The sequence below is a fragment of the Platalea leucorodia genome (genome assembly GCF_965183815.1).
Source record: "Platalea leucorodia genome assembly, chromosome: 4".
Classification (NCBI taxonomy): Eukaryota; Metazoa; Chordata; class Aves; order Pelecaniformes; family Threskiornithidae; genus Platalea; species Platalea leucorodia.
Window position 1 is genome coordinate 3,927,491 of NC_138826.1, and position 26,450 is coordinate 3,953,940.

Sequence of the window (26,450 nt, forward strand, 5' to 3'; positions counted from 1 at the left end):
TGGTTGGCAGAGTTAGCTACCTGGGGCACGCTTTTTGCTTGGCAGCACAGTGCAAACCTCCCTCGGCTGCCGCAGAGCTCCCTGACAAGCCTGGTGAGCTAACCTAGACCTTCCAGAGAGGCCCAGTCTAGATCAGAAGAATCTTCCTTCAGTATTTTTCTCTACCTTTTTTGTTTCCTTTATGATGCCATCAGAGCTGTTAAGCTGCCTCTCTCTCTTTGCTGTATTCTTAAAGGCCCTGTAAACATCCTTTGAACCACTCACCAAATTGTCTCAGTTTTCTGCTACTTGGGGACACTTTTCCTGATTCTCTCAATTTTGGGTCGTTCTTTCACTTGGCCACTTTTTCTCATGTCCAGAGACCTGGATGGCTGATGTTGTTATGTATGACCCTGTATTCTTCTACAGTCACTGCTTTCCAAGAAAAAGCCCCCCTCTTCTTTCTCACTACCCTGTGGGTATATGCTGCATTCATACTTCTTTAAGAAAATCAAAACCATCACTGATGTGGAGATGTTTCTAATGGATCAATGTCTTTCTATGTTGCTGCACTATAGCCATCTTCCTTGAAGTGGCCCAATTAACAGCATAGTCCTTTCTTTCTCATCATATGAATTTCCTTCCAAGTTTGAGTAAGCTGCATATTTTATGTTTACTTCAAAGCTGTTGATCGCAGTGCAGAATAACACAGTGCCTGCTACAAAGCCTGTGGAATCCCACCAGGAACTGAATGAGAGCATTATTTGCTGACACTCATTTTTTGAATTTTCCTGCTTTACTAATCCCTGTTTCATTTAGCATGCCTTGTACATGGGTCTTGAGTCAGTACACTGTATGGTACTAGGTCAAATGCTTTACAACAGTTTAAACCATGTAATCATCTTTATAAAAACAAACATGTAATCATATCAACGAATGAAATCAGACTTGCTTGACATGACCTATTTTCCTCCAACAATGCTGACAAAGATTCAGTTATAAAACTTCCTTTTGCTTATAATTGTTTTATAGATCTCAGCCTTTTAAAAAATGCTAGTTCAGTGGCTTTTGTCCTGAATCCAGGTTAAGCTCTTACATTCTTGATAGGGAGAGCAGCTCATAGTGAAAACCCTGCAGGCGTAATGTTGTAATATTGCTCCATAAAGAGAGGTAGGTGAGCTGAAGTCACTCTTGGTTCGGTGTCTTCTGCAGCTGATAATGGGGGAAAGAAAGGAAGGGTGATTAGAGGTATGAAATATACCCTCATATAAAAAACAAAGCATATGGAAACCTCTGTGATGCTGCTTTAAGAAATGTTCTTAAATTAATGTAGGCTGGGATATTAAACATCCTGGATGTAATAGAGCCCCATCTAAATTTCACTTGCTTGTTGGATTAGACTCATGAACATTTTTCTTGTTTTGATTTGAAATACAATTGTATTATTATCATTATTATTTACCTGTAACTTTAAGCCTGCTGAGCAGTGCCTCACTGGCTCAGTTTAGGATTATAAGTTGCACTCAGCAGTTGGTCAAACTCTGAGCCTTTTGGTATCGGTGACAGAACTTCCATCACAGATTCCCTTTTAAAATCTCAGTTTCCTAATATGTGAAGCAATGGGTACCATTCAGGTAGACACAATAGTGAATATGTGAGTAGAAGACAGGCTGGAATACATCTGCGGAGAGTGAAATGCTGAAGTTATGAGACAGACAATACAATGGGAAGCTGAAGAGGTCTCTTCAGTAAGATGAAGCCAAGATGATAAGATCACAGAGTCTGTAAGTGCAAGAACAGGCAAAGTCACTCTCTATAGAATCATTGCAAAATTTAGAGCTGGAGAAATAGCCATTAAAAGGTGTCAGAATCCAGGTCTGGCTGCTTTGTATTGCCTTTGTATTGCACATGTCTGCACCTTACAAAGCACTTGAAAGCCTTGTCCTCCTGAGGAGCAGAGTATGATTTTAAACGTGTATTAAAAATATACATTGAAATGCTAAGATAGGAAAGATGAGTCATAATTTTAATCTATTTTAGCTGCTAATGCTGAGTTCCTCTCTAGGTTCTCCTTCAACCAACTGATGTTAAAACTACCAGTTTGGGGATCATGTCTTTGAAAAAGAAATGACTTTGCAAGATCTCCTTTTTTTGAATACTTTATGTAAGAATACTTCTTGCACTTGAAAGAAGTAATTGTTATTTACCTGTAACTCATCACATGAATCTGAGCTTTGCCCTTTGATGAAATGGGACAGAGGTAATGGATAAGAGTGTGAATGTAATAATAACCTCTTTAGATGAGTGCTTGGAAACTTACTGTGACTGAGAACAAAATAGAGGCCGTTTGCTGCCAGCTCTTCATCTGTGCTCACACTCTTCCTCATTGTTTCTTACTGGCTAAATAACTTCTTTAAAAGGTAATGAATACTAAGTATTTTAATAGAATATCATAGCTGTCAGAGGTAGTCTGAAACTGCTACAGCATGAATACCTGACAGCAGAACACCACAACATACATTGTTTGAAGGCATGTGTCTAACAAGGTTACAGCAGAGTTTTATTGGAAAGGTAAAGATGATGCAATTCTAAACAGTAGAAAGATACACATTTTTATACAGACAGAAGTAAATGTGGTTTTAGTTCATTACTTAAGTAGTTTGTAATTAAGGTGGATTATTATTTAGGAGTAGTTTTTGCTTTCCCATTTCCCTTCTGGATCTTCTCTGTTACCTAATACAATTCTGTTCTCTTCCTGAATTCTTAAGAGCTGAATATGTAATAGTCATAAAGTCTTTCTCTAGTGATGATGTTGTAAAGTGTTTTGTGTTGCTAATTTATAGTAATCAGGCTAACCACTTGGCTAGAATTTTCCATCATCAGAATAGTATGTGATGTTGTGTCATCAGTTCTAATTTGCCTATGGCTGTATCCAAGATACATACGTAAATACCAGTGTCCCTTCTCTCCTCTGGCTGGAGCACTCCATCATCATACCCATGATGCACCAACCCGTTGCTCCTCTTTGACCATCTTTTTGCTGTGCAGATTTCCTCGTCTGAACATGGAAGTCCCTCGCTTCCATGTTTGTCCCCTAACACTGCAACATTTTTAGTATTATTTTCATTATTCCTCTCTTGAAGTAACATGTCTAAATTATGCTTAGGTTCTAATTATGACTTTTATTTCTCTTTAAGGTCTTGCATTAGAAGTCTGATATAGCTAGATATGAAACTCTTCACATTGTGTAATCATGGAACTGTATTTGTTTTCTAGCAGCAGACTCCATAGGGCTATGTGATATAAATGGTGAAGATCTACAGGTACCACTGTCTAGTCTGCAGTATGGGGGCATGAGAGCATAACTGCATTTCACAGATGAGGAAACTAAGGAATCAGACAAATGAAGAGAGTTCCTGAAGGTACTTCAGTAGAGGAATTAGAAGTAGACCCAAGAGGTTCTTGCTGCTAATTTTTTCTCTTTTGTCTCCTTCATTGCGGCCTGCTCTCAGGTATTATTTCAGATGTTTCTCTTTTAGTCAACATTTAAGTATCAGATGTTCTTTTTTTTCCCTTCTTCATCATATTAAGGAAGCTTCAGTGTGTGTTTCAGGGATGGTGGACAGTTATTCTTGTAAGGGATAGAAGGGTTAAATCTATCCTAGCGCTTCCCGGTATAACCAAACCTCAGCAGGGACTGATAGTTATGCCAAAAGATATACTCTTCAATTTCCTTAGCAGGCTTCCCATAAAACAGCAAAACTCATTCACCTTCACACTGTGAGATACAATCATAGTGCAATTCCATGAATGAAAGTCTGCCAGTACCTCTTTATACTTTAACCCTTTGACTTATTTCATTTTATAATGATGGATCGATACCTTTACAAAAGCCTTTACCTAGGATGAACGCCTCCCCAGTCTATAGCAGTTAGACTAATGGCCTTTCTTGCCACTTTCATTCTTTTTCTTTCTTTTCTCATGCTTACATGGAAAATCCTGTTCTGTTATCAGCTGATGTTTTTAATCCATTTATAGTGACTCAACATTTTACAAACCCACACAGAAGTCTAACACTGCGTCACAGTATTATTGAAGCCTGAGATATTAATGTTAGAGTGCAAAGTGGTCAGAAATAGTGAACGAGCTGCAGGCACATGTTTCATAAGTCATAGTGGTAGGTTACGAACATTCAGGAGGCCACATGGAAAAGATACTTGTATTTCGGAGACCGTGTAACCACTGACATCTCAGAGTACCACTTGGTCCGCTTCCATAAGATAATGATCCTCCCTTGTACTGTGCCACAGTTTCTATTGCTGTTCTGCACTGCTTGGCTTAAGATGCTGGTGAGCCTGAATGTTATGGAGATCGCTGCTACTGCAGGCTGCTGGGTTAGGTAGCACCTGGTGCTGACAAACAGGTGAGGAGCTGTAGAAGCAACCCACCAGTTTCCTGGTGCAATCTCCAGATACTTTTAAATTTCTATAACTCACTTGAGAAGATTGTAAATTGTGCTTTATTTCTAAGGCTTCTGCAGTCTTCTGATTTTTCAGAGCCATATTCCTTGTCTCTTCCATTTTCTCTACATATATTGAAATTTCTCCAGTGAATTTTATTGGATTTCATTCTGCCTGGAGTACAGAAACTGCTGATGTCACAACTGTAAATACCATGATGGTTTCAAAGGGACTCTTTTCTATAGTTATCCCTTTTATTTTAATGAAGATTTTTGTAGTGTTTTCCAAACTCATATGGGAGTTAATCAGATGAGAAGCAGAAATCTTTTGATACTTGTGGCTGACCGTGAATACCTGGGGGAAGCAGAAGCTGGCCTCGCCTCCTGTGCTGCAGAGATCCTGCAGCAGCATAAAGACCATTGAAACCAAACTGTGCGGTGACCCATCAGCCTGGCATTCAGCAGCTCAGCGCCCACCTGGGTTTTGGGAGGTGGGAGCCAGGTGGTCAGAGGACACTGATTTCTTAGCGACTTAGGCCAGATGCCTAAGGATAGCTGTAGAGAAAGAACAAGCAATGTAGAAAGAATAGAGAAGCCAGATTATTATTTTCTTTTAAACTTTTTTTTTAATGAAAACACTTTTTTCTTGCCTGTACCTGCCAAACAACTTGGCTAACTTGTCCATGTTTCCTTCATGAAAGGATAGGGTGGCACTTGCCATACTCTCTTCTCTTGATGTTTGATTTGCTTTCATGCTCAGAGGAGCCAGCATTTTCCTGTCTATTCCTGGAGATGAGCCACTGCAGTCCAAATCTTACTCTCGCGTTTCATAGGTACACTGAGCACTAGTACTCTGTTGTTGCTCTTTGTGTCTTACGGATGATTTCTTTCTTTGTTAAATGGGCCACAGTTAAGAGTCACACTTCTGTTTGGGTGTTTTCAACAGTTACTGTGCACAAAGGAGATGAAGTACAATTCATTTTTTTCCTTCTTGTTTGCTGCATGTTGGCTTCCTAGATATAGAAACATCTTGGCAGAAAGTGCCCTGAGGAAACCTAGGCTTATATGCTGTACAAGTCCTAGTTAAGACCTGCACACTTGAGGGCTGCTTCTCTTCTGAAGGGCTTGGTTACTTAATATTTACTTTTATCGAACAGTTTAAAAAAAATGCTTAAAAAGCTTCAGCCATGTGCTTAAAGACTTCTCTGAAGAGAGCTGGAAATAAGCATGTGTTTTTACTTAAATGGGTGCTGAAATCTCAGCTGGATCCTAGCCATAATTCTCCAGTTTCCTATTTAGTTTTCGTAGGCTTTACCCGTTGGGAAGAGAAGGAGATGTTTTTCAAAACAGGAAAATGAAATTGTACCCCCCCACACACAATTGGCAGGCGAATAAAAGGAAAAGAGAAAACTTGAAAATACTCTTCACTGCAATTTAAATTGACTAGACTTCGTTTTCTTGGCTGCAGTTCACTGTTGGGATACTTGATGCATGTCTACCTCTGTACAGACACAGTTTAGCTCTCCTATGTATTATCTGATACGTTTCTGGATGTCTGTCTGAGACTGAATGCTGTCTGCTGGCTTACTCCTTTCTTCTTCTACCTACAGATAAACCATATTTGCTGTAATGATTTGAGTGAAATACTGACACTGATGAAGACAGCTTGGGTTTTGACTCCAGCAGACAGGTTTTTATCTTTTGTGTCAGAAAGCGACTTTATGACCTGTAGCATCATCTGCACCAACCAAGTGTGAAATCAGCTGTGCCGAACAGCTAGTATGTTATAATGAGGAAATAATTTCTCTGTGGAAATAAAATATTCATGCGATGGCACACCTGCTTTTTTAACATAGAGACATAGAGCAAGAAAGAGGATTTGTCAGCCTTTCTTCTTCACTGCTACCCACAGCTGACACCTTACAATAAATACACGGTAGGTTCAAAGCTCTACTACAGGAAGAGCTGTGTCTTCATGAGAGAACAGGATTCCTAAACACTGGTGTTTGCATAGGGAAAAAAGGTCTGAACAGTCCACCGAGAGCTGCATCAATGCATGCAGGCTGACCTGTGTGTTGGTTTTTGCTGGGACAGAGTTAATTTTCTTCATAGTAGCGAGTATGGGGCTATGTTTTGGATTTGCGCTGAAAACGGTGTTGATAATACAGAGATGTTTTTGTTATTGCTGAGCAGTGCTTGCACAGAGCGTTTGTTACGTGTGGCAGCTTTTTCTGAATTTGCAGCCCTTAGAATGACAGCTTCCCTTTCTCCCCCATCTTGGATGGGTTTTTTGTAGACATTTTAAAATCTGTACTACCGGAGAGATATTGTTTTCTTGAGGATTTCTCTTTAAACCATTATGTTCTTCACATCTGTGATTCCAGGAGCAGATCATTATTCAGAAGAAGCAAAGCTTCAAAAGAGCATTATGCATTCCTAATTTTGCTGGTGGGCAGAAGCCTGCGAATAGTCGGTTGGTCTGGACTATAGAACCTGTCTTTCTGTTACCTTGGCATTGATGCCATGAGCAAAAGGTTTTCTTCCTTTAGCTGGCAAGTTTTCCATAGCAACTCAGCAAATAAGTGCTGTGATTTAGCAATTTTACATGAATTTGCCTTTTGGATTAATCTCTGACATCTTGAATTTGGAAGATACACTGATACAGAGTGAATTAGTTCTAGTATTGCACTGACTGCAGTTGAGAAAATAGACTCATGCCTTTGAGAGGCCAGAAGAGGAATATTCTGGGAAGTAATTTGAACTGATATTGTTGGGAGGGTAATATTGCTTGACATATCTGTTATGACAGCTGAAGATACTCTGAAGCATGAAATAGAAAAGGAAAAGACAGTTGTTAGGCCAACGACAAGATGAAACCGTACTACTCATGACAGCTGTTGGCAGCATGATATCACTGTCCTCAAGCTTTCTACTGATCTGGAGTATTAGAAACTTCAAGATCATGTTCATTGTGTGTTTCTAGAGATCTTGTTAGGGGTAATGCTCTCTGACAGCAGCCAACTGTAATTGGCGATGGAGATGCTTCAAATACTAACAAACATACAAAACGTCAACTTTTTCTTGCTGAGCCTTTCATAAGGTGGTTTGTCATTGCTTTTGTACTGGAGCCATTTGCATCTCAAAAAGTTATAAGACTTTCTTGCTTCTAGACCATCAAAGCAAAAAAATATATGAAGACATATAAACAAAAATAAACTCAGTGAGATGCGGAGGGACATTTTGGGAAGCGGAGGTAGCTTGCCTTCTGCTTGTTGAGGTATAGAGTCACAAGCCAAGTTGATGTGTTATCAAGCCAGCTTTAGAAAAGCTTTCAAGTAAACTATGTCTTTAGAAGTCTGTAGACAGCAGCAAACTGTCCAGCAGTAAAACCTCACTGAAAACTGATGTTCCTGTGTCCTCCCCCTTCCAGACACACTCCTGGCTATTTTTCTGCCACCTAGGCTTTCCAGGTATTTTTGCTGAGGTTCTGCTACCTTTCCAGCTTTTAACCATCAGGAAGCTGAGACAAGCCAAATAGTCTCCGGTCAGGTCTTGTTAAAGTTTAAAATGCCTTTTTGGCACCGCGCTCTGTATCTTGGCAGATTTGGGTCTCTGTAGCTGTAGTTACGTTCCTGTGTCAGTGACACTGTACTTTGAGCCCCTCATCCATCAGTAAGGATAAAGAAAAATTTCCTCTCAGGAGAGCAGATTTCTGGAATTCCAAGGCTGTGATGGATTTTTTTCTTCTTTCATAACCTACAATTACTGCCTTGCATTGCATTCAAAACTCAGCTTCCATTTGTTTGCTGCCTGATTTTAATTGAAGGACCCAATCTCTTTTGAATTCCATTTTTTGTTGTCATATCTCTTTCAGTTGATACAAACCACCATAGCTCAGTAGGAGATAATGAGGTTCTGCTGATTTGCACTAATATTTATGAAATATTGCTTCCTGTGCACTTTCTAGGTATGTCCAAAATATGCTTATGAAACCAAGTATGTACATTCATCAGTTGATGTATCCTTTAAGAGCAAATATTTCTGTCAGATCAAGGTAAAGAAATTGACTGTTGCACTGAGGACCATCTTCCAAGGAAAACTTCCTCATAGCTCTCAATGCTGAAGAAAACCAGTATCTTGGGCTGCAGCCCAAAGCTCATCTTTCTTGGAGTGTTACGATATGGGGAACCAGCATATCTCAGAAGGTCATGCAAATTGCAAGCCATTGCACTTTCCAAAGTACAGCTGGGATATTCGTCCTCTGTAGAGCATGACAAATTGGAGCAGACCAAGGGGAAATCCAGGAGCAAGCAGATTGGCCTTAAAGGGCAGAATCGAGTAGAGGTATTTCATTAATGGCATCTAAAAATGTTAGGGCTATGATAACAGTGGTTATCATAAAAACTTCTACCCTACCTAAAAGCCGTGGCAGGGTACATGTGGTTTATTACTGAAATGAAGGGCCTGACTCCTATGTGGAAAATTAGGCCAAAATGTGAATGCAATGAAGGTGCAGTGAAAATTAAATTAAGAAAAAACAACCACTTCCCATAAAAAATAGTCAGGAAGTGGGGAAGAAAAGCATTCAAAGCAGTAGAGGGATGTCTCAAAGCATTACTGACACCTGGAAAATGCCTACAAATATTAAGGAAAAATTCTGCATACTTCTTTGTTGGTTGTTGCTTTGATTTTTCCAGGTGTTTATCTTTATTTCTGTTTTTCTTTGGTTCCTTTTATTGCATTAGTTAGCTGTCTGAGATGCTGGACTAACATCCCTGGGATTGATGAGCTTTGCATGCAGAACATGTAAGCCAGTTTTACTGCACCCTTCCATACCCTGCCCGCTTTGTCTACCTCAGTGGTGCTCTGCCTCCTGTCTCCTAATAGCAAGAGAATAGTTGGGAATTTATACGATATCTCCTTCCTGCTCAGACTGATAACAAAACAGACGGTTGGCAGAATTGAGGGGGGAAAGGGGACTGTGGCTAGATTGAGCGTATTGTACTATGATATCACTGTCTAATCTCAGACCAGCTCATTTTTTGCAATCTACACATCAGCCATCAGTTGCGAAAAACCTTTCCATTATTTTGGACAAGGATCTAATTAAAAGCAGAAGTCTGGAGGGGAAAGGTTCAGTATCCCATTACACGTTTCCCAAATTGTTGAATTCCCTGCTATTTTGTTAGCAGCTCTGATTGTGTCTTCTGTTCCCTCACCTAACTGAGCTGGGTTAGAGCTTTTTTGTTTGGTATTATCTAGATCTCCCTGACAACCTGGCATCTCTTCTGTAACGTGTGCTTTCTCTTTAACCTTTGTCGACAATGCTGTTGTAGGCTTGTCCGGCTTTGGGTAGCAGACAGACACATGAGTGGTAGAAAATCTCCTGCACACCTTCAGCGTGTTCTGCGTTGTTTGGGCAGCTGGCATGGTACTGATAAAATTTTATCTCCTGCTTTTTGCTATGAAAGTGTCACAGCACAGTGTAACATCTCTCATCAAACGAAACACCTTCATGATTACCCCGTCATATTGACCTAATGGCAGAGTCCAGCTTAAATGAAAAAACACCCTTTTTTTAGGTAGGAGAATCAACAGTAAAATATTGTATGTATTTTTCTGGAGATAAATAAATTTAAAGAGTAAAAAATTCAGCGATGTGCATGAAAGCAAATAGAAATTTTTTGTTTACAATGCAGTGGACAATTATACATTGGTTACTTTGAGCCTCTTGTAGTGACTCAATGGTTTTCCTTTGGAGAACTCTTTTGGAGGGGTTTACTCTAAGGGTTTTGTCATTTTAGCTCTGTGTCGTTAAAAGCAGTCTCTTGCCTTAGCCGATACTATCCAACACTGAAACATGGGGGAATATGTCCTGGCTTGAGTGTAACTCAAATAAAATAAAGATAATTCTGAGTGGTTTGGAAATAACCAGGAGGTAAAACAAAAAAAGTCTTATCCTTTCATGTAATGAATTAACCTTCCTTTTGATATTCCAGATGTGAAGGTAGCAAAATTTTGGTTATTGACTGGCATTAATGTATGTCTCCACGTTCTCTGGGTTTAGGTTTCTCCAGTTCGCAATGTGCTGTTCTGGGCAGAGGTTTTTGTATTACTGGCACAGCCCGGTCCAATGCACTGCCTTCTCCTCCTCCTGTCAGGAGGAGGCAAATTTAAGGGATAGGATAATATAGTCTCATCTTTTCCATATCACAGTCTAGTCTTAAGCCTGTTGGCAAAACTTTTACCCTTATGAATTCCTTGGTGATGAGTGCTGTTTCTTTGACTGATATGCATAGGCAGGGGAACGTTTCTACATCACTGCCCAAACTTTCTAAAACATACTTAAATAATTTACATAAAATCCAAATCTGCATGTGAAATATTCTCATGAGTCAAGGGTTCATTCACTGCGAATTCATTCTGTGAGTGGGAGGAAACCTAAACTGTCTTGGATAGAACGGCCTTTATAAAATATAGATCTATTTTCTAATATTTGCGTCAGATTCTGCTCATTATATTTTTTTTCTCTTTCTTACCTCAATCTGAAACTACATCACCAACCCCTTGCTAGTACTGCCTCACATGCATGTTAATACTAAATCACTAGAGTTTTTTCTGTGCCCGTGTCATTAAATAGTCTCTCTCTGATTTACCAGAATGTGGATTATAATAGAGGCATTAAAAAGGCATGTATCTGTAATTGCTTTTTAATGCTACTGCTATTTATGGGTAATTTTAGTTTCAAAGTAACCTGGAAAGTCATGTAAAAAACATAAAGCATTTGATGATAAAGGTGTGCCAAGGCAAATTCATCATACATGATGTTATTTAATTGAAGTACTGTTAAAGATCCTAGAATCAAGCAGATTTCCAGGTGCAATGTATTATGCAAGTCAAACTCAGTGTTGTACTAATTATTGCAAACTCGTAAACAGTCAAAAAATTTTCATATATATGTTTTATATGAACATTATTAACAACTATCATAGCAGTTCCAGATATGACAGACATAGCTGGATTTATGAATAGTAAAAAAAAATATTTCAACTGATAGTAATTCAGTGCTGTGTGGAAATGCATGCCCTACATTTATATAGTAATCCAGCTTTTTATATGTGAATGACATAGTTCCCAGTGCAGAGGAAGCTGAGTTAGTTCAGAAGTTTCCTAAAGGGTTTTATGTCACTAAGCAACTTTCAATATATCACTTAAATCTTAGCTCGGGAAGGATGGCTCTCCAGAATCCTGTTGAACAGTTTCTCAAAAGATTTGCTTGTTCACTCTGGGCATCTTCTAAGTTAGCAACATCTGCACAAAATAAAGCAATACGCTGCTGAGATTTCTCCACTGATGTCTGCAGTAGTAGCGTACATATGCTTTATTGAGGTGTGAATAATTCTGTGTGGTGTAAGATTATGGGGCATCAGGTGCATATATTTCATAAAGGTAACAGATAAATATGACAAACATTTTCTAATGGGATTTTGTGTGTCCGACTTTACCAAGTGCCTTAGAGAAGACTGATTTTCAGAGGATGGTTACCCAAGTGTCTGAAGCTGTGTATCTGAAATAACCATTCACTTTTAAGACTATTTTATGTATGTGCAAATGCATGTAGTGCTCCAAAGTATATGTGTGTGTGCATGCACATATCATTTCTGCATGTTTGACTCGTGTCTGTATGTATGAATAGTTTGTATATAATCCTGTGGAACTTTATTTACTGGCAGATGAGTCTACATTAATTCCTAAAACCCTGAGCAACTACGGAATTACTTTGCAGTGTTAGGGGGGAAAACATTACAATAAAAGTGAAGCATACTTTTAATTATCTGTAGTCATTCAGATGAAATCTATAATGAGCTTGATAAATGCTGATGCTCTAGGCATCAATTTTTCAAATGACACGAGAACCAAAAATATCTGGAAAGGCATTGTTAGCTTAGACTACACAATATTTTTGAGGTCTTGGTTAGTAGGAATAATTAAAATGACTTATGTAACATAAGTGTCATATCTGTCAGCAACTAAATGTTAAATGTTATTATAAACTAATTACTTCCTTGAATTGAAAAGAAAATTATGATTTTGTGTCTTAACTGCTAAAAGACGGTGTCTGATCCTTCTCTCACCCATCGCACTGCAGTGCAATGAGATGCCCTCGAAGTGCGGGAGAAGCAAGTTTGGACCCTTGGGCCAGCAAAAAACCTTACTGCAGCAAGAGGTCAGAATCTGTTTCTGACATTAATCAATTCCTAAATAAGTAAAAGCAGAAGCAGCTGATGCTGTGGGGTTTTTCTTTGTGTTTCTGACCACGGGCTTGCCACTGGAGTGGGGAGGAGGGCTCCTCATGCCCCAGCCCCACTGCCTGCCCTTCCTTCCCACGTCCGTCTGCTGCAGCTCTGCCACGCTCGCAGTCTGTGGTGAGCCAGCTCACCTAGCTAAAGCCACAGGCGTTGATCTGATGGCTTTCTGCAGTCATTTGCTGTTGAATTAATGTGTTTAACTGGTTCATAAAGGGTTCTGACACATGGCAGAGGCATGGAATTAGATACAGTGGAAGCATGCAGCAGAGAGAGAGGTGAAAAAAAACAAAGAAAAAAGGCTAAAAACCTAGTTTACCCCTACCCCAGAGTCCTGGTTTTGCTGGCCATTCTTCCTTTCCTGCCTGAAAAACATGAACGTGGAGCCTGATGTGACAAACAGGGATGATGATCTGTGTTATCTCCATCAGAGGTCTCACTGAAGTCATGTCTTGTGGAGTTGGTCGCTTGGTGCCCTGGCAACTGCCAGCCTGATATACCGTGTTGTGGTACCCACGGATTTGAGGTTTGTGTCAGAAAAGCACGAATGTGGTTGTATTACTTTTTTGTGTCTCGCTTGTAAAGAAAAATGTATCTCCTGTTTAACCATATAGTAATAATCATAGGCAGTTAAGGGGTGATGAAAGGAGGGCTACGGAGAAATAATGTGGGGAAAAGGAGAGGGAATGGAAAGATGATGAAGAATGGCTAAGGTAAAATGAAGGGAATGTACGAAAGTAATTAATGGGTAAGAAAGAGGAAAGGAAGGAGGAAAATTTCAACCCCCATCCTTTCTCTCAGATGCCTCCGCCCTATAAACTTGCTCATTGCTTGGTACCTTAGGTCCATGTTTTTTGTTCTGCAAACACCCGAATCACCTCATCCCAATTTCAAGTCATATGTTGAAGAAGAATGAGTTGGAAATGAGCCATCATCCTCTGAGAGTACCGCCTAATGTTACTTGAAAAATTACCCCAGCCTTTCCCAAGTCACCTGAAGTGCCATATGCCGACAGCCGATGCAGTGTTTGGGATGCGCTCCCCCGTTGCAGGGGCTGAGGCAGGAGCAGCCCACCGTCTTTGAGCCTGAATGGTGGAAGATGTGCTCATTTCAGAAGTGGTTTAGAAAGCATGCAGTTACACCTTTGTGCAAGACATGATGCTGTTAGCAAAGCCAGGGGCTATTGTATTTTTATTGGATCGGAGTAGTGTTAACAGGAATCCGTGATCTCACGCAGCTTTGCTTGGTCTTGTAAGAATAACCCTTACACACTTGAAAACCACACGGGCATTCATAGTCAGCCTCCAAACAAAAGCATACAGGTTGCTGAGACAGTGGGTATCTTACTGGCTGTTTTTCTGTCCCAGTAAAATTGTGCTAGGCACCAAAATCAAAGCCTTAGCCATCGACTTCCATGGGAGCAGACTTCAGAGCACACCACGCTGTAATTGCTGCCATTAGCCTTAACACGTAGCCTGAAATCTGCAGCTGCAGTCTTGTTGTGTTACCAAATTAATTGATCTCCATGGAAGTCAGTGCTTTAATTGGAAAGGAAGAGTGTCAGGGGAGAGTGAGAACACCCTGGTGAGCTCGTTTAATCTCAGAGTCTCCACTCCACAGTTGTCTCTGGCTCATAAAGGATTTGGAGGCAGAGCGGGAGCAGTATTTTGGGGAACTGTAGCATGCTTGTCTTCTTCACAAGTTATTTCCCTCGTATTGGCCATTGTTGGAGACAGAATATAGGATTAGGTGGACCTTTGGTCTGACAACCTGCAGCCAATCTTATGGCTTTTGCACCTACTTAGTTTTAAATGAGCCCATGTACCAGATTTGTAGGCTTGAGACTTAAACATAGATTTTGCACAAAAATATCCTCATGCATCTCTGCCCTCTTCATCCAGTATTTTAAAAGTTTAGTGAGAGAGACAGTGAGGCATAGGTCAAAAGGAAGGTGTATCTGTAAAAGTCAATGGTGTTCTGCAAGTGAAATATGAGTACAGCCTACTTCGAGCAAATGGTTCATTCTTGTGGTAAGGAAAAAACTATGGGTTTAGTAAAACAAAAACACTATTTTATGTTTCAACAAACTGGCAGAAATGGCAAGACAACTTCATTTAAATTAAAAATGCAAATGCAAACCTACGGGCACACACTCAAAAGCAAGAATAAGATACAGAGAGGATGTGATTATTGGTTAGAGTCTAAGAATAAACCTAGGCTCAGTGACTTTTCATTAATGTAAGAGCCTGCCTTTCAAAAAGTATTGCAGATGCTTGCATATAACCTTTTGTAATCCCACAGCACTATTTACATTTTGTTAGTTATATTTTAATAAGTTCTGATTTTTCATTGCAATTGCTTAAATTTCTATGTTTATAAATTTTCCATGTTAGGACTAGTTTTCTTGGATGTTTTAAATAGAATTCTGTACTAGTCTGCAAATGCTCAGATGAAAGTACAGTTAGACAATTTGCCCAATGACATCTGTTCAGCAGCATAATTTTACTCAGCTACAAATGACATATTTAATTGAATGAAACATTTCAAATAGACTTTGACAGCTTTCCAGCCCAGTATCTCCAAACTTACTATTTAATGAAAATATGCCATCCTAGAAGTGTTACAGGGACTATAAAGAATTCGTTTTATGAAAGGCAGTACTGTGATGTTAGAAAAGAATGCATTAAAATATTATGTCTGCAACTTGTGATATATGTACTTAGCTTCTGAAATATCTCAATGTTTTCTAGTGAATCTTTTGAGCCACGATTTTATGGTACTGTCTGTGTTGCCTACATCTGTAACTCTAATGCTGTGTTCTGCATACAAGATTATAATGTTAAAAAAAAGCCCCTAGATTATCTTGTACGAGTTTTAGTGGAAGCATAATGATAGGAAGTATGCATTTCATAAGAAACCACAGTACTGTCATCTGAGGAACAGATCCATGGAAGGGGAGCCAGAAGTTTCAGAGGCATGTTAGTCTTTAGTCTAGCCAAAGCCAATTCAGAATACTGAGTTGTGTAAATTTGTCCGGGTTCAGCCTGCAGCGTAGCAGTGCACATTACTTTTGATCTTTGCCATAGATACCTCAGAGGTGTAGTAGTTCAGTGGTTATTTCCAGCATAATGCTTTACTTTTGGCATCATGCTTCAGGGTTTCACAGCCACTTCCATTAGTCTAAGTTAAAACTACTTAATATAGCTCACACAGTAAAGTATCTCTAAAGCAGTCAGCCTACATAGTTTGCCTAAATGTACAGCATTCTATTTTCCCATCAAAAATCAGTTAACCAATAAGCACTGTCATCTCTCCATAGCTGACAACAATTTGTGGCCGGCGTTACCCTGCAGCCTTTACTGAAGGTGTTTCCTTCTCATGGCATACTGCCCGGCTGAACCGATAACATGATTTCTATTATTCCACTACACGGGGAAGCTCAAGGAGGTAATATAAAATATTCCTCACAAGGAGCTCTCCTAGGACAATTCTGTGAGAGAGATGCTGAAAACTGTCAAGTGCTGCTCTGGTATATTGGAGTTGGCTGGTGAAAAACAAAGTCAGAACATTTTTGAGGTTAACATGGGCAGGATGCTGGAAAACCAGTTCTGACTTTGGCTTTCGGTGTGTGGGAGATGAGCAGTTTTACTCAAAGCTCACAGAAGTAAACTATACCATTCCCTCCTCTGCCGGAGAAGTTTTGCCATGTTTCCAAGCTCCTTGCAAAGATGGAGCGAACCTGGCTGGTATTCCTCTCATTCCCCTACACATGCCGTGTGGATTGCTTCTTCCCTTAATGACCATCTGAGGTGCAGGGTACCTAACGCTGTCCCATGATGACTACCCTGAGGGTTTTGGCCAAGCTTATGCTGTTTTAGGGAGAGAAGTTGTTTTTACCCATCATCTGCTTTGTTGGAAAACATGTTGTTTATCTTCTTCCAAGGGAGAACATGCTTTCACTGCAACACTGGTTAGCAGTTGTCTCTTCATTAACGTTTTGGAATTAAAATGATAAAATAAATGCTACTGTTTGGGCAACTAAATGTTTGCTGTAAACATTACAATGAGTGATGGAAGCAGGGTGTGCGGCCGAGAGCCTGGAACAGCGTGAGAGGCCGCTGATGTGCTTAATTTCATTTCAATCTTTTTCTATTGAAGTTTGGGGAGGTGAGGTTTATGGTTTATTTTCCAAGCAGTCAGGAAACAAGAAAGCTCTCAATCACTCGGTGATTGCCAGCTAGGGAGGTGGTTTTCTCCCTTAGTTGTTCAGATTTGTTTGCTTAGACTGTTCTTTGGTTTTCTACGTGCTGCAACCTCATGTAGTGACTAGTTCTGAAGACAGGATTCTTGCAGGCTTTAAATGTGCTTGTCCGTCTTGTCTCCCCATTCCCAGCACACCAGAGAGCAGCTATCAATGAGAGTACCTGTGTTTCAACACACTGTCTAGGGACAACTCAGAGAGTGGCTCTCACTTTTGATGTTGTAGCATGTGTTTATGGAAATTTACTCTCCTTGTGTCAGATACTGTTCCACTCATGCAAGGGGATGGGATTGGGATTTTAACATGGGCTCCAGTAGACACACGATTATATGAATTTCTGTATCAAAAGAACTGGGTAGAAGTACAGAGACCTATTTTTCAAATGTAGTGTATGATCAACTCAAATTGTCTATCTACAGACCATGTGAAATAGGCCAGAGGCTACTACCATAGAGTTAACATTGAAACTTTGGATGCTTGGTTGATTTCCTAGCTATGATAGTTTTATTTTGCTCCCCTCTTTTCCTCAGAATTGTTGTGCTAATTAAGCTCTGCGAATTTCAATCTCTCAGGTTCTTCAATTATGACATTGCAGTCCCTCTATGGCAGCACACTGGAGTGTAGCAGATAGGATATTATGAAGTGGAGACATTCAATGGGAAAATGTCCAAAAGCATTTCAAATCACTTAAGATAATTAAACAAGGGGAAAGAATGTGGCGTGTTTAAAGAATATGTGGTGGTTTTGCGAATAGGATGATGTTAGATGCCTGTGCATGGGAAACTCATTACCCATGCTTCACTCATTCGTTATATTGTAATGAGAAAGAAGAATTGAAAAATGCCTCTGTGAATATTGCCTTTGTGGATATCAGGAGGTACTTGCACTGAGACCACCACTGCAGAAGCAGCAGCCTTAACAGACTTGTTTATTCCTCTGGATATACCTGCGAAGAAATACAACAATTGAAGAAATAACAACTAATTCCAGTATAAAGGTCAAAATGACCTGAATTGAGATGCTTAAGAATTAATGGAGTATGCCAGTGTCAGTAGGCAGATGACATTTTTTATAACTGCCTGTATGCCGTCCTGTTTCGCTCTCCTCACCTCCCCCATTTGCAGGCAAGGTTTAAAATGCATAGCCAGAGGGCTTTTAATAAGAATTTGTATAACAGACTGAGGCAGTACTTGGACGGGGGAGAAAGCAGGCACTTTATCATCCGGAAGGAGGAGAAGGAGTAACAAGTATAAGAAAAGGTCAGATGTCTGTCTGAGCTGCAGGCAGCGTATCTGAGGAGAAGGGAAGCACCCTTATTATGATCAGTGCTCCTGCAGAGTAGGTAGAGCAGCTGACTGTCATCATTTAAGAAGTCATAGGAATATTTAATGTTCTTCCTAAAACACCAGTTCTTAAAGTAGTGTAACTGTACTGAGTTGTTAATCAAAAACCAGAGGTAAGCAGAAAAGCAAACTTGAGAGCATGAAAAGTGTATGTTCCTCTCCAGTGCTCAATAGGTTCACAGCACCTTCTCCATGTCATTAAAAGCAACCCCGTGGAACCTCCTAACCAAAGAGTGCATTGCTCTGATGTTGGACCCCGGAACAGAGATGTCCGTGTGTGACTGTATTTGAAACAAGATTTAAGGTGAAGGCTAAGGGCTGCATTTCCAAACCTTTCCACAGGATAAGGAGTTACAGAATCAAAAATCCAATCATACATCTCAGTGCTGTGAGTCCTGCAGTGTATATGCAGAGTACTCAAGATTCATTCCTAGGCATGTCACACCTCAGAATCAAATAGTCAACAAAGCTCTAGCTCAGCTTTGAGGCTGCTTTACACCTCTATGAGATTCAAAAGAAAACACAATGCTGCTTTTAGAAATTGCTTATGGTGTTTCTATTTCAGGCATGGGATTTCAGCTGTGTCCAGTTCCTGCTTCACTTTACCCCATCTCCAAGTCCTGGTTAATGCTTGATGGCAGTAGGCAGATCACGCCACAGCCCTGGGAGTGCTGGCTGGGTTTGGGCTGTATGCCACAGAGCGCCTGCCCAAGAGAAGCAGCCCAGGTCCCTGCTCACTCGCTAGCAGCAACAATCAGACAGTGCTAGCAGAAGCAGGGGTTTATTATTGTAAAAACTTGAGTCTCTTGTGCCAACCCTGATTCCCTGCTGAAGCAAAGGTCAAGTCTTATGCTCCATGTCATGCCAGAGCAAGGCATAGTCCTTCTGCAATGCGTAAGTGAGCCATACACCACCCAGGATGGTGAAGAAACATGTACCAGACCATCCAGCCCTCATATCGTTTGGCTTTAAAGCAGTGCTGTTGAATCTCAGTTGCTGGGTGTCACTTCAGTCTCACAGAGAGGCTTTGGGAGACTTCTTGATCCATTTTGATGGATAACAATGTTGGTGTCTTCCCCCTTATATCTGTATTGCAGGGGGATGACCTGGAATAGGGAGGGCAACCAAAGAAGTTTCATCCTAAAGGACAGATCAAAAAGCAAGCCTGTGTGCTGTTAGAAAGAGATTTGCTCCTTAGGCTTTTGTCTACTGGTTTCTCCTATATCACCAAGGGAAACCCTGGTGTCTGCTCCTGCTGTGATGATGCTTAGATTTTTCCTGAGTAGCACTAACATGAAAAGTACACAGTTCTTGTCATTTTTTTATAGCCTGATATTCTATACTTGGCATGTGGATGGTTAAGGGAGAATTTGATAACAATCTGCACCTATCTGAATGATATATGTACCAAGAAGGAAAAGCAATTGTTTCAGCTAGTGAAAGAGGCGTAACGAGGAAAAACTAGAAAAGGCTGAATATCAGGAAATGCATCATGACAGTAACATCCGTTGGAATGCAAAGTAATCTCCCTTTGAAAGTGGTGGGATCAGCATTGCTTCTGACATTTAAAGCTCGATGAGACAGAACCTAACTTGATCTACAGCATGCTTGGCTTCCAGGGAGGCCGTCTGTATGATCCACTAGATTTTTTCCATCTCTAACTTCTGCGACTCTGTCTTTCTGACTCTCCCTGGGTGATGAAATATCATTATAACCTTTTGAAATAATGTATTGGTGCCTGGAGAGCAGAGAGTGATTTTCTCATTTGCAAGTGAGAGGCAGCGTGTTAAATTACCATTCCTGTCATTAAATGGATTGAGTAAAAAACCTGATGTGTGTAAAACAGGACATTTTCCCCTTCCCCAAACCAACTGCCTAAGACTTCACGTTGTGGGGGACGGGGAAGGTAAGGGTTAGAAGTTTAAATAACGTTCATCATATTCCCTGAGGCTTAGGTTAGTGGAAGCTGCTTGACACCTGAAAATGTTTCAGCAAATCTGACAGGTAAGCTTCCTGCTGATTTACAGAGGATGAGGAAGCCTGTGCTGTGTCTGTCATAGATCAGGAGGGATAAACCTTGTCCTTCTGGGCCATCGAAGCTTCTACTTGTTAATTTGGCTCTGAGAAATGTGAAAAAATCCACAGTGCTGCAAACATGGTGACTAAGTACATAAGTAATGTAACTCAAGAATTGCACTTTTGCATCTTCAGAGAATAAATGAGAAAGTTGTGGTGTTGCTTCAACTGATTTTTTTTTAATCATATCCAGCAGCTGATGCAGTTCTCGATAGCATTTGTTTCTGCCTCTTCATGCAGTGCAAAAAATTGATAATCATCTGGTACTGCTGAGCATTGTAGCTGACAACATTTGAAACTCCAGACATGGTGATGAATTGCACTATGATATATTAATGTTATTTTGATCCCTGCTCTTTCAGAATTACATTGATCCAATTAGGTTAAGTAGCTTGCCATCTAAATTAATTTACTTTCCTCTATTAATCTCCTTTACTGGGGGTCAAAACCAGAAATGTAAATCAATCTATTACATTGCATATCTTTTTGGGGGAGGTAATTAAATTACCTAATAGATACATATGTTGAATTCATTACTTAATATGTTAAACAGTGTCGCCATAATCGGAAAGTGAAGTGGCGCACACTCAGTTGTGGAATTTGAGTGCTTGTTACACTTAGTTTTCATAACCTTTTAAGAAATGCCTTTACATGACTTGCTGTCCCTGGATGCTAATGATGCCTGCTTATTCAGCTATGCAGCTTTTAAGATATTAGACATTTTGAAAGTGGGGAGAACAGCTTCTTTCACTGCCAGAAATTGCCGGACTCCTTGGTGACATGTCTTGTAGAGGTCCCCAGCTTCTACAGTGTGGAGAAAACCTTTCCTCTGGCCTGCTCTCAGACTAGCACGAGCACCGTACGTGGTAGGAAAACAGATGTCTCGGCAATGATGTCTTAGTTACTAAACTGACGGAGTGTTAATGCAGACTCCTGAAAAACTTTCTCATTTTCTTAAAAAGGTCCTTCAGTGGTACATGAAATTTCCATAATTTGAAATCCTACTTTGGCTTCTACATTGGGGCATACTTTTTCTTTTATTAAGTTAGTCCAATAGGGGAACTCCATCATCTCAGTTCTCTTGCCAGTCTTTTACTGCTCACACTGGGAATTCTTATTTTCAGCCATTTTTTTCGTCAGGGTAGATAGCAAGCTTACATCCTGACGAAACATGCCTGATAGGGAGACTGATGACAGCTACACCAGGGATTTGTTTACCTGCTATATTTCCTCACTTTAGTAAGTAGAACTTACTCTACTTTGATTAGACTCAAATGAAAATGAAGCATTGATGTAAGGGAATGAGATCCAGTGGCTGGAAACTGAACGTTGACACAGTCAAGCTAGATACAAAAAGCGCAGTGTTTTTACATTGAGCTTAATTAACTGTTAAAAACTTACCAGGCTTGTGATAGCTTCTTCATCGTGAGAGATCTAGACAAGGGCTCTATACAATAAGAAAATGGATCTGTGTTCCATCACAGTCGTAGTACTAGAAGATTAATTCAAGTGAAATGACCTATGTAATGTGGCAGGTCAGACTGCTGATCACAGCGCTCCCTTCTGGTATTAAAATCTATGAATCTATGAAATGTTTTCTAAATCTGTGCCTGAGGGTAGAATGAACAGAAGCAAAAAGGTCACCTTTATCATCACTGCTGTCAAACACTTTGGAAACAGCAGAGCACAAAGCGAGTATATCGCTCAATCACTTTGCCCTTATGCTACATCTCTTACCCTATCCCTTGCCTGTATTTTGTCCCATTAAATAAAAATTGCTTTGGTATCCTATATGAAATCCCATTTCCAGAAAGTACACAGCAGATCTCTGTTAGCTTCAAGAGCAATGGGATCTTACCTTTTGCCTTTACAAAGGTAATGAATGCCTGCTAAGTGCAGAACTTAGTAGTATTGTTATATAAATAATGATAATTAAGAAAGCAGCTGCTCTTTGTGATAATGAGACAGTAGGAAACATGGATACAGCACGCTTTGTTTCAGGCAGGCCTTCCAGAGGCTGCAGGCACAAGAGGTGAGATAAACATAGGTGTCAAGTGCCATCCGAGACACCACAGGGTGTTTAAGGTGTCCCTGCAGAGCTGGTTGGTGAAATACATAGAGTATCTAAATCAACACTAGATGCTTGGTTGGGCAACCAAATCCTGCTCTCGGTGTGGTGGTTGGCTGAGATCCAGAGCAGTTCCTATACAACCCACCAGTCGCTGCAGTGTTTTAACATTGGGTGTCTATTAATATGCTAATATTTCCCACAAGCTGAAAAATGTAAAGTGAGAATCTGTGCTTGAATACTCATTGTGTTGGGGCTTTGCTATCGTCATCTTTTTACGTTGCCATTTCCTTCTTATTTCTTTTTTTTTTTTTTTTTGTCTTGTTTCATTCAGCATTTTTTTCTTCTACTTTAAGATAGAGGCTTTTAAAGATGAGTTTTCTCTCTAATAAGTGTTTGTACAGTTCCTAGCACAACCAGGTCCTGATCAAGACTGAGCCATTGGATATTAACGTGATGCAAATAAACCAGTAATGAAAATTAAATATTTGTTCATGTTCTAGTTTTAATGTTTATACAAAATGCAAGAAATGTGTAGCGAGACTGTGTACTAGTTCACACTAGTATATATGCAAGAGTGTGGCTTTAACCAGCTTTAAGAGAAAGAAAGGGCCTGGTTTATTCAAATGAACAACCCAAGGGAGAAAGGCTTCATTGTGAAACCTTATGGCAAAGGTTTTCAATAGTCCAAACTCTCCAGTTTTCTGAAGATGACCTCGGCATTTATCTTTGGTTTCTTCTATATTGTGCTTTTGCATTTCACTAGAATGTTTGTCAAAACTCAAGCACGTTTGTGTTGAGGAACACAGCTTAACACCTATGTTAGGAGTAAATGTGAATATGTATTCTTCCTTCTGGCCTTGTTAGAAATGCTATTTAGATAAGAAGTTGAAAAACAGATCAATAGCAAGGCTTTTTTTTTTTTTTTTTTTTTTAAAAAAAAGGCAGATGCTGCTTTCCCTATTCCATGAGTTTACTACAAAAAGAAAAACTTCCATAGATGTCACGCAGCACATGCCCCTCTCTGGAGGTTTCCAGAAAATGGTAATTGCAAGTCAAAATTTTGTATATCATTGCCAAAGGCAGGAGGGGAAGTGTGGAGAGAATGAGAACAAAATGTCTCGTCACAGGCATGGTCTTTCACCGTCTCCCGATATATCATTTCAAGTCGTTAGATTTCCATTCGTGAATATCCTTTTCAGATGAGCAGAATATATCCAGTACTCTAACTTCTGTAATGTTCTTATAGTGCTTTTCCTTGAGTGTCAATGGAAGAATTTTGTTTCATTTACCGAGAGCTAAACTAGTCTTTGGGTGGTCACTTGCTGATGAATACAACACACCATATAGTAAAATAACACAGGGAAAACATTTTCCTTTTCCACAGAGGACCAATACTTAACAGTACTCCAAATGTCTAGATTTCAGATTTAATGGCAAATGTGTTGAAAATTACATGGAAGATTCAATACTGAGATATGCTGGCATGCAGTCCTCATTTGGAAGAGAAAGCAGTCTGGAAACTTTTCACAATTAATGAAGGAAGTGTTCAGTACTGCAGCTTCAATATTTGCAGTTATATTTTTCCTTATTTCACACACAGCCCTGGTAGTCATTGTATCATTAATGCTTGGCTTTGATCGCTATCTCAAATGGGACCACTAAAGGACAAAGTTAAGGTGATGTGGCCTTCATATTATGTCTGCTCTATTTTTTTTAGGGGCCTGTTAGCCAGCAGCTTCACAGAAACACATTATTTGAAAGACGGCACTGATGTGGTTCTCACACGCAATTACACGGTAAGGTTGGTGTTTCGTGGGTAGATGATGATTCATCGTTAAAACCCAAAGTGCTCTCTGCCGGGATCTGAGCCACGGGATGAAACAGCTCGATGTGTGATCTTTTTTTATTGTTGCCTTCAGTACCTTTTTGACTGCTGTGATCCTACACATGAATTTTTAGAGAGAGACTTTAAAGGCAAGCTGTGGGATTTTAACCAGGTGACTTAAAATCTGTAAGATTTATTCAGCTTCTTGGAAATATACCCATTAAAATTTTATAATAGATGCAGCCATTGCTGATCAGTTATGGAGGAAAGTCCTGGTTCAGTTAGGAAGAAAGCCCTAAATATCTGATTTCCACAGTGCAGAAGCTCACATCAGAGGTTTTGAAGGCTTCAGTGTCCTTCTGCATTGGGGAAGCCATGGGGTTTGGGAGAGGGGGCTGGTTGTTTGGGTTTATTTTTTAAACCAGACCATAAGACTGTTATGGATATACTTTATGCATATATATGTATGTATGTATGTGTGTATTTATGTGTATGTGTATGTGTGTATATATATATATATGTATAAAAATATGGTTAATATAATCCTTGTTAAAACCAGTAGTTAAAAACTGCTTTTTATAAATAAAAAACACTTAAGGCAGTAATGTTTTTGTCCTCTGACAGGATGAACGCCTTAATTAGAAACAATGCAGCAAGCCATTCTAATTACAAAGTTTATCTTTTATCTGCCTAAGTCCTATAAAGTATTTTTTATGTTACGTTACTTATTTATTGGCACTGTCAGAAGAGGCATCGTGCCTTGTGTTCCCATCCATAATGGGCTTTGCTGGCATCAGTGAAAGGCATTATTTCTATGCATAACATCTTACTTCTGAAAAAGCATCTTCATTATAGCCCCAGACCTCCCAAGTAAAGCAATCATTTTGAAAGCTTTCAGTGTTTTCTTTTTTGCTGGATGCTCATATCTTCTTCAAAATCAGCTTAGTAGAAGATAGTCATTTGTTTTAGAAACAAGAAGGCTGTATAGACTCCTCAAGGAAGTAAAAGGAAAGAAATGAAGCACACAATTCTTTGACAGATTAACCTACATTAACATGAATATGTGTACGGCTAATGATAGCTAGGCTTTCCCTAACTGAAAAAAAAAAAAAACAATCTGTTTTCATAATGGCAGTAAGTCATGATTAATACTGACAGTGCATTTTGCTGCCTAAAATATTTTTTTTTTAGATCAGTGAATTCATTTTTCATTAAATGCTGCAATATGGTTTATAAAAGATAAGTGTCTGTGATTTTATTTTTATATCTCTTCTTCACTGAGGACATCAATATAGGCTGTAGTTGAAGCCAAATCCAATTTCCCATTGAAAAGTTGCTTAGTCAAATTCTGCTTGGAGGTGAGACCAAGCCAGGTTTGCGGAGCTGTCGGGTGGGGAGTTTCTCTAGCACATGTGTCAGTCTCCAGGTTATTTTTCTGGTTTGTAGCACTTGAAAAATTTGCAATTGTCAAAAGCTGGTATTTATTAAATGATCTCAAGTAAGGGTAGAGTACTTCTTTAAGTATGACAAATCAGCCATGGTAATTATTTGTTTTTAGGGGATCATCCATTTTATATACCGGTTTACAGGAATAAAAAGATTTGCTAGGAGAAAAAAAAATCTTGCAGTTCAGCGGAGTTACTGAGCTAGAAATCAATTTTCTACCAGTCCAATTGCAGGCCATGGTCTGGTGCGTTTACATTTTTGGTATTGAACTTTGGCATCATATAGCATGTGGATCTCAGAGAAGCTGTGAAATGGGCCACAGCAAGGAGCTCAAAGTTAATAAAATGACAAGTTGTGTGTAGAGAGGGAAAGAAATCAGGAACTTTGCCATAATTCACTCTTTGATAAAGACAGCTAGACTGCAGCAGCCTGTGTGGGACGAGATACCAGCTTGCCCTCCCCTTTTCACTGGGGACCGTGCTTAACGCTGGTGGTGCTAAACCCCAAAGACTGGCTTCTTAAGAGCTCTGAACTGCACCTCTGCCTTATACTTAACTTCAAGTGAGAAGAATAAAACTACTTTATTTTTGGTTTTAGACTGTTTCAGGGTCACTGTATGAGAGTCAGTGCTGAGGCGGGGGGTGTTGTTTTTTTCTTCTGTCTTATCAACTGGATGCACGTAAC

At 39.7% G+C, this 26,450-nt stretch overlaps 1 protein-coding gene across 2 annotated transcripts in view; it reads left to right on the top strand.

Annotated features, from left to right (window-relative positions):
* Positions 1 to 26,450, top strand: part of ADAM12 (ADAM metallopeptidase domain 12) — a gene marked incomplete at both ends in the record, with an annotated part of 185,819 nt that overhangs the window by 81,600 nt on the left and 77,769 nt on the right. For both annotated transcript variants that reach the window (XM_082308395.1, XM_082308396.1), the window contains one exon: positions 24,213 to 24,291. In XM_082308395.1, coding sequence (XP_082164521.1) covers positions 24,213 to 24,291 — 79 coding nt within the window. The remainder of the gene's footprint in view (positions 1 to 24,212; positions 24,292 to 26,450) is intronic.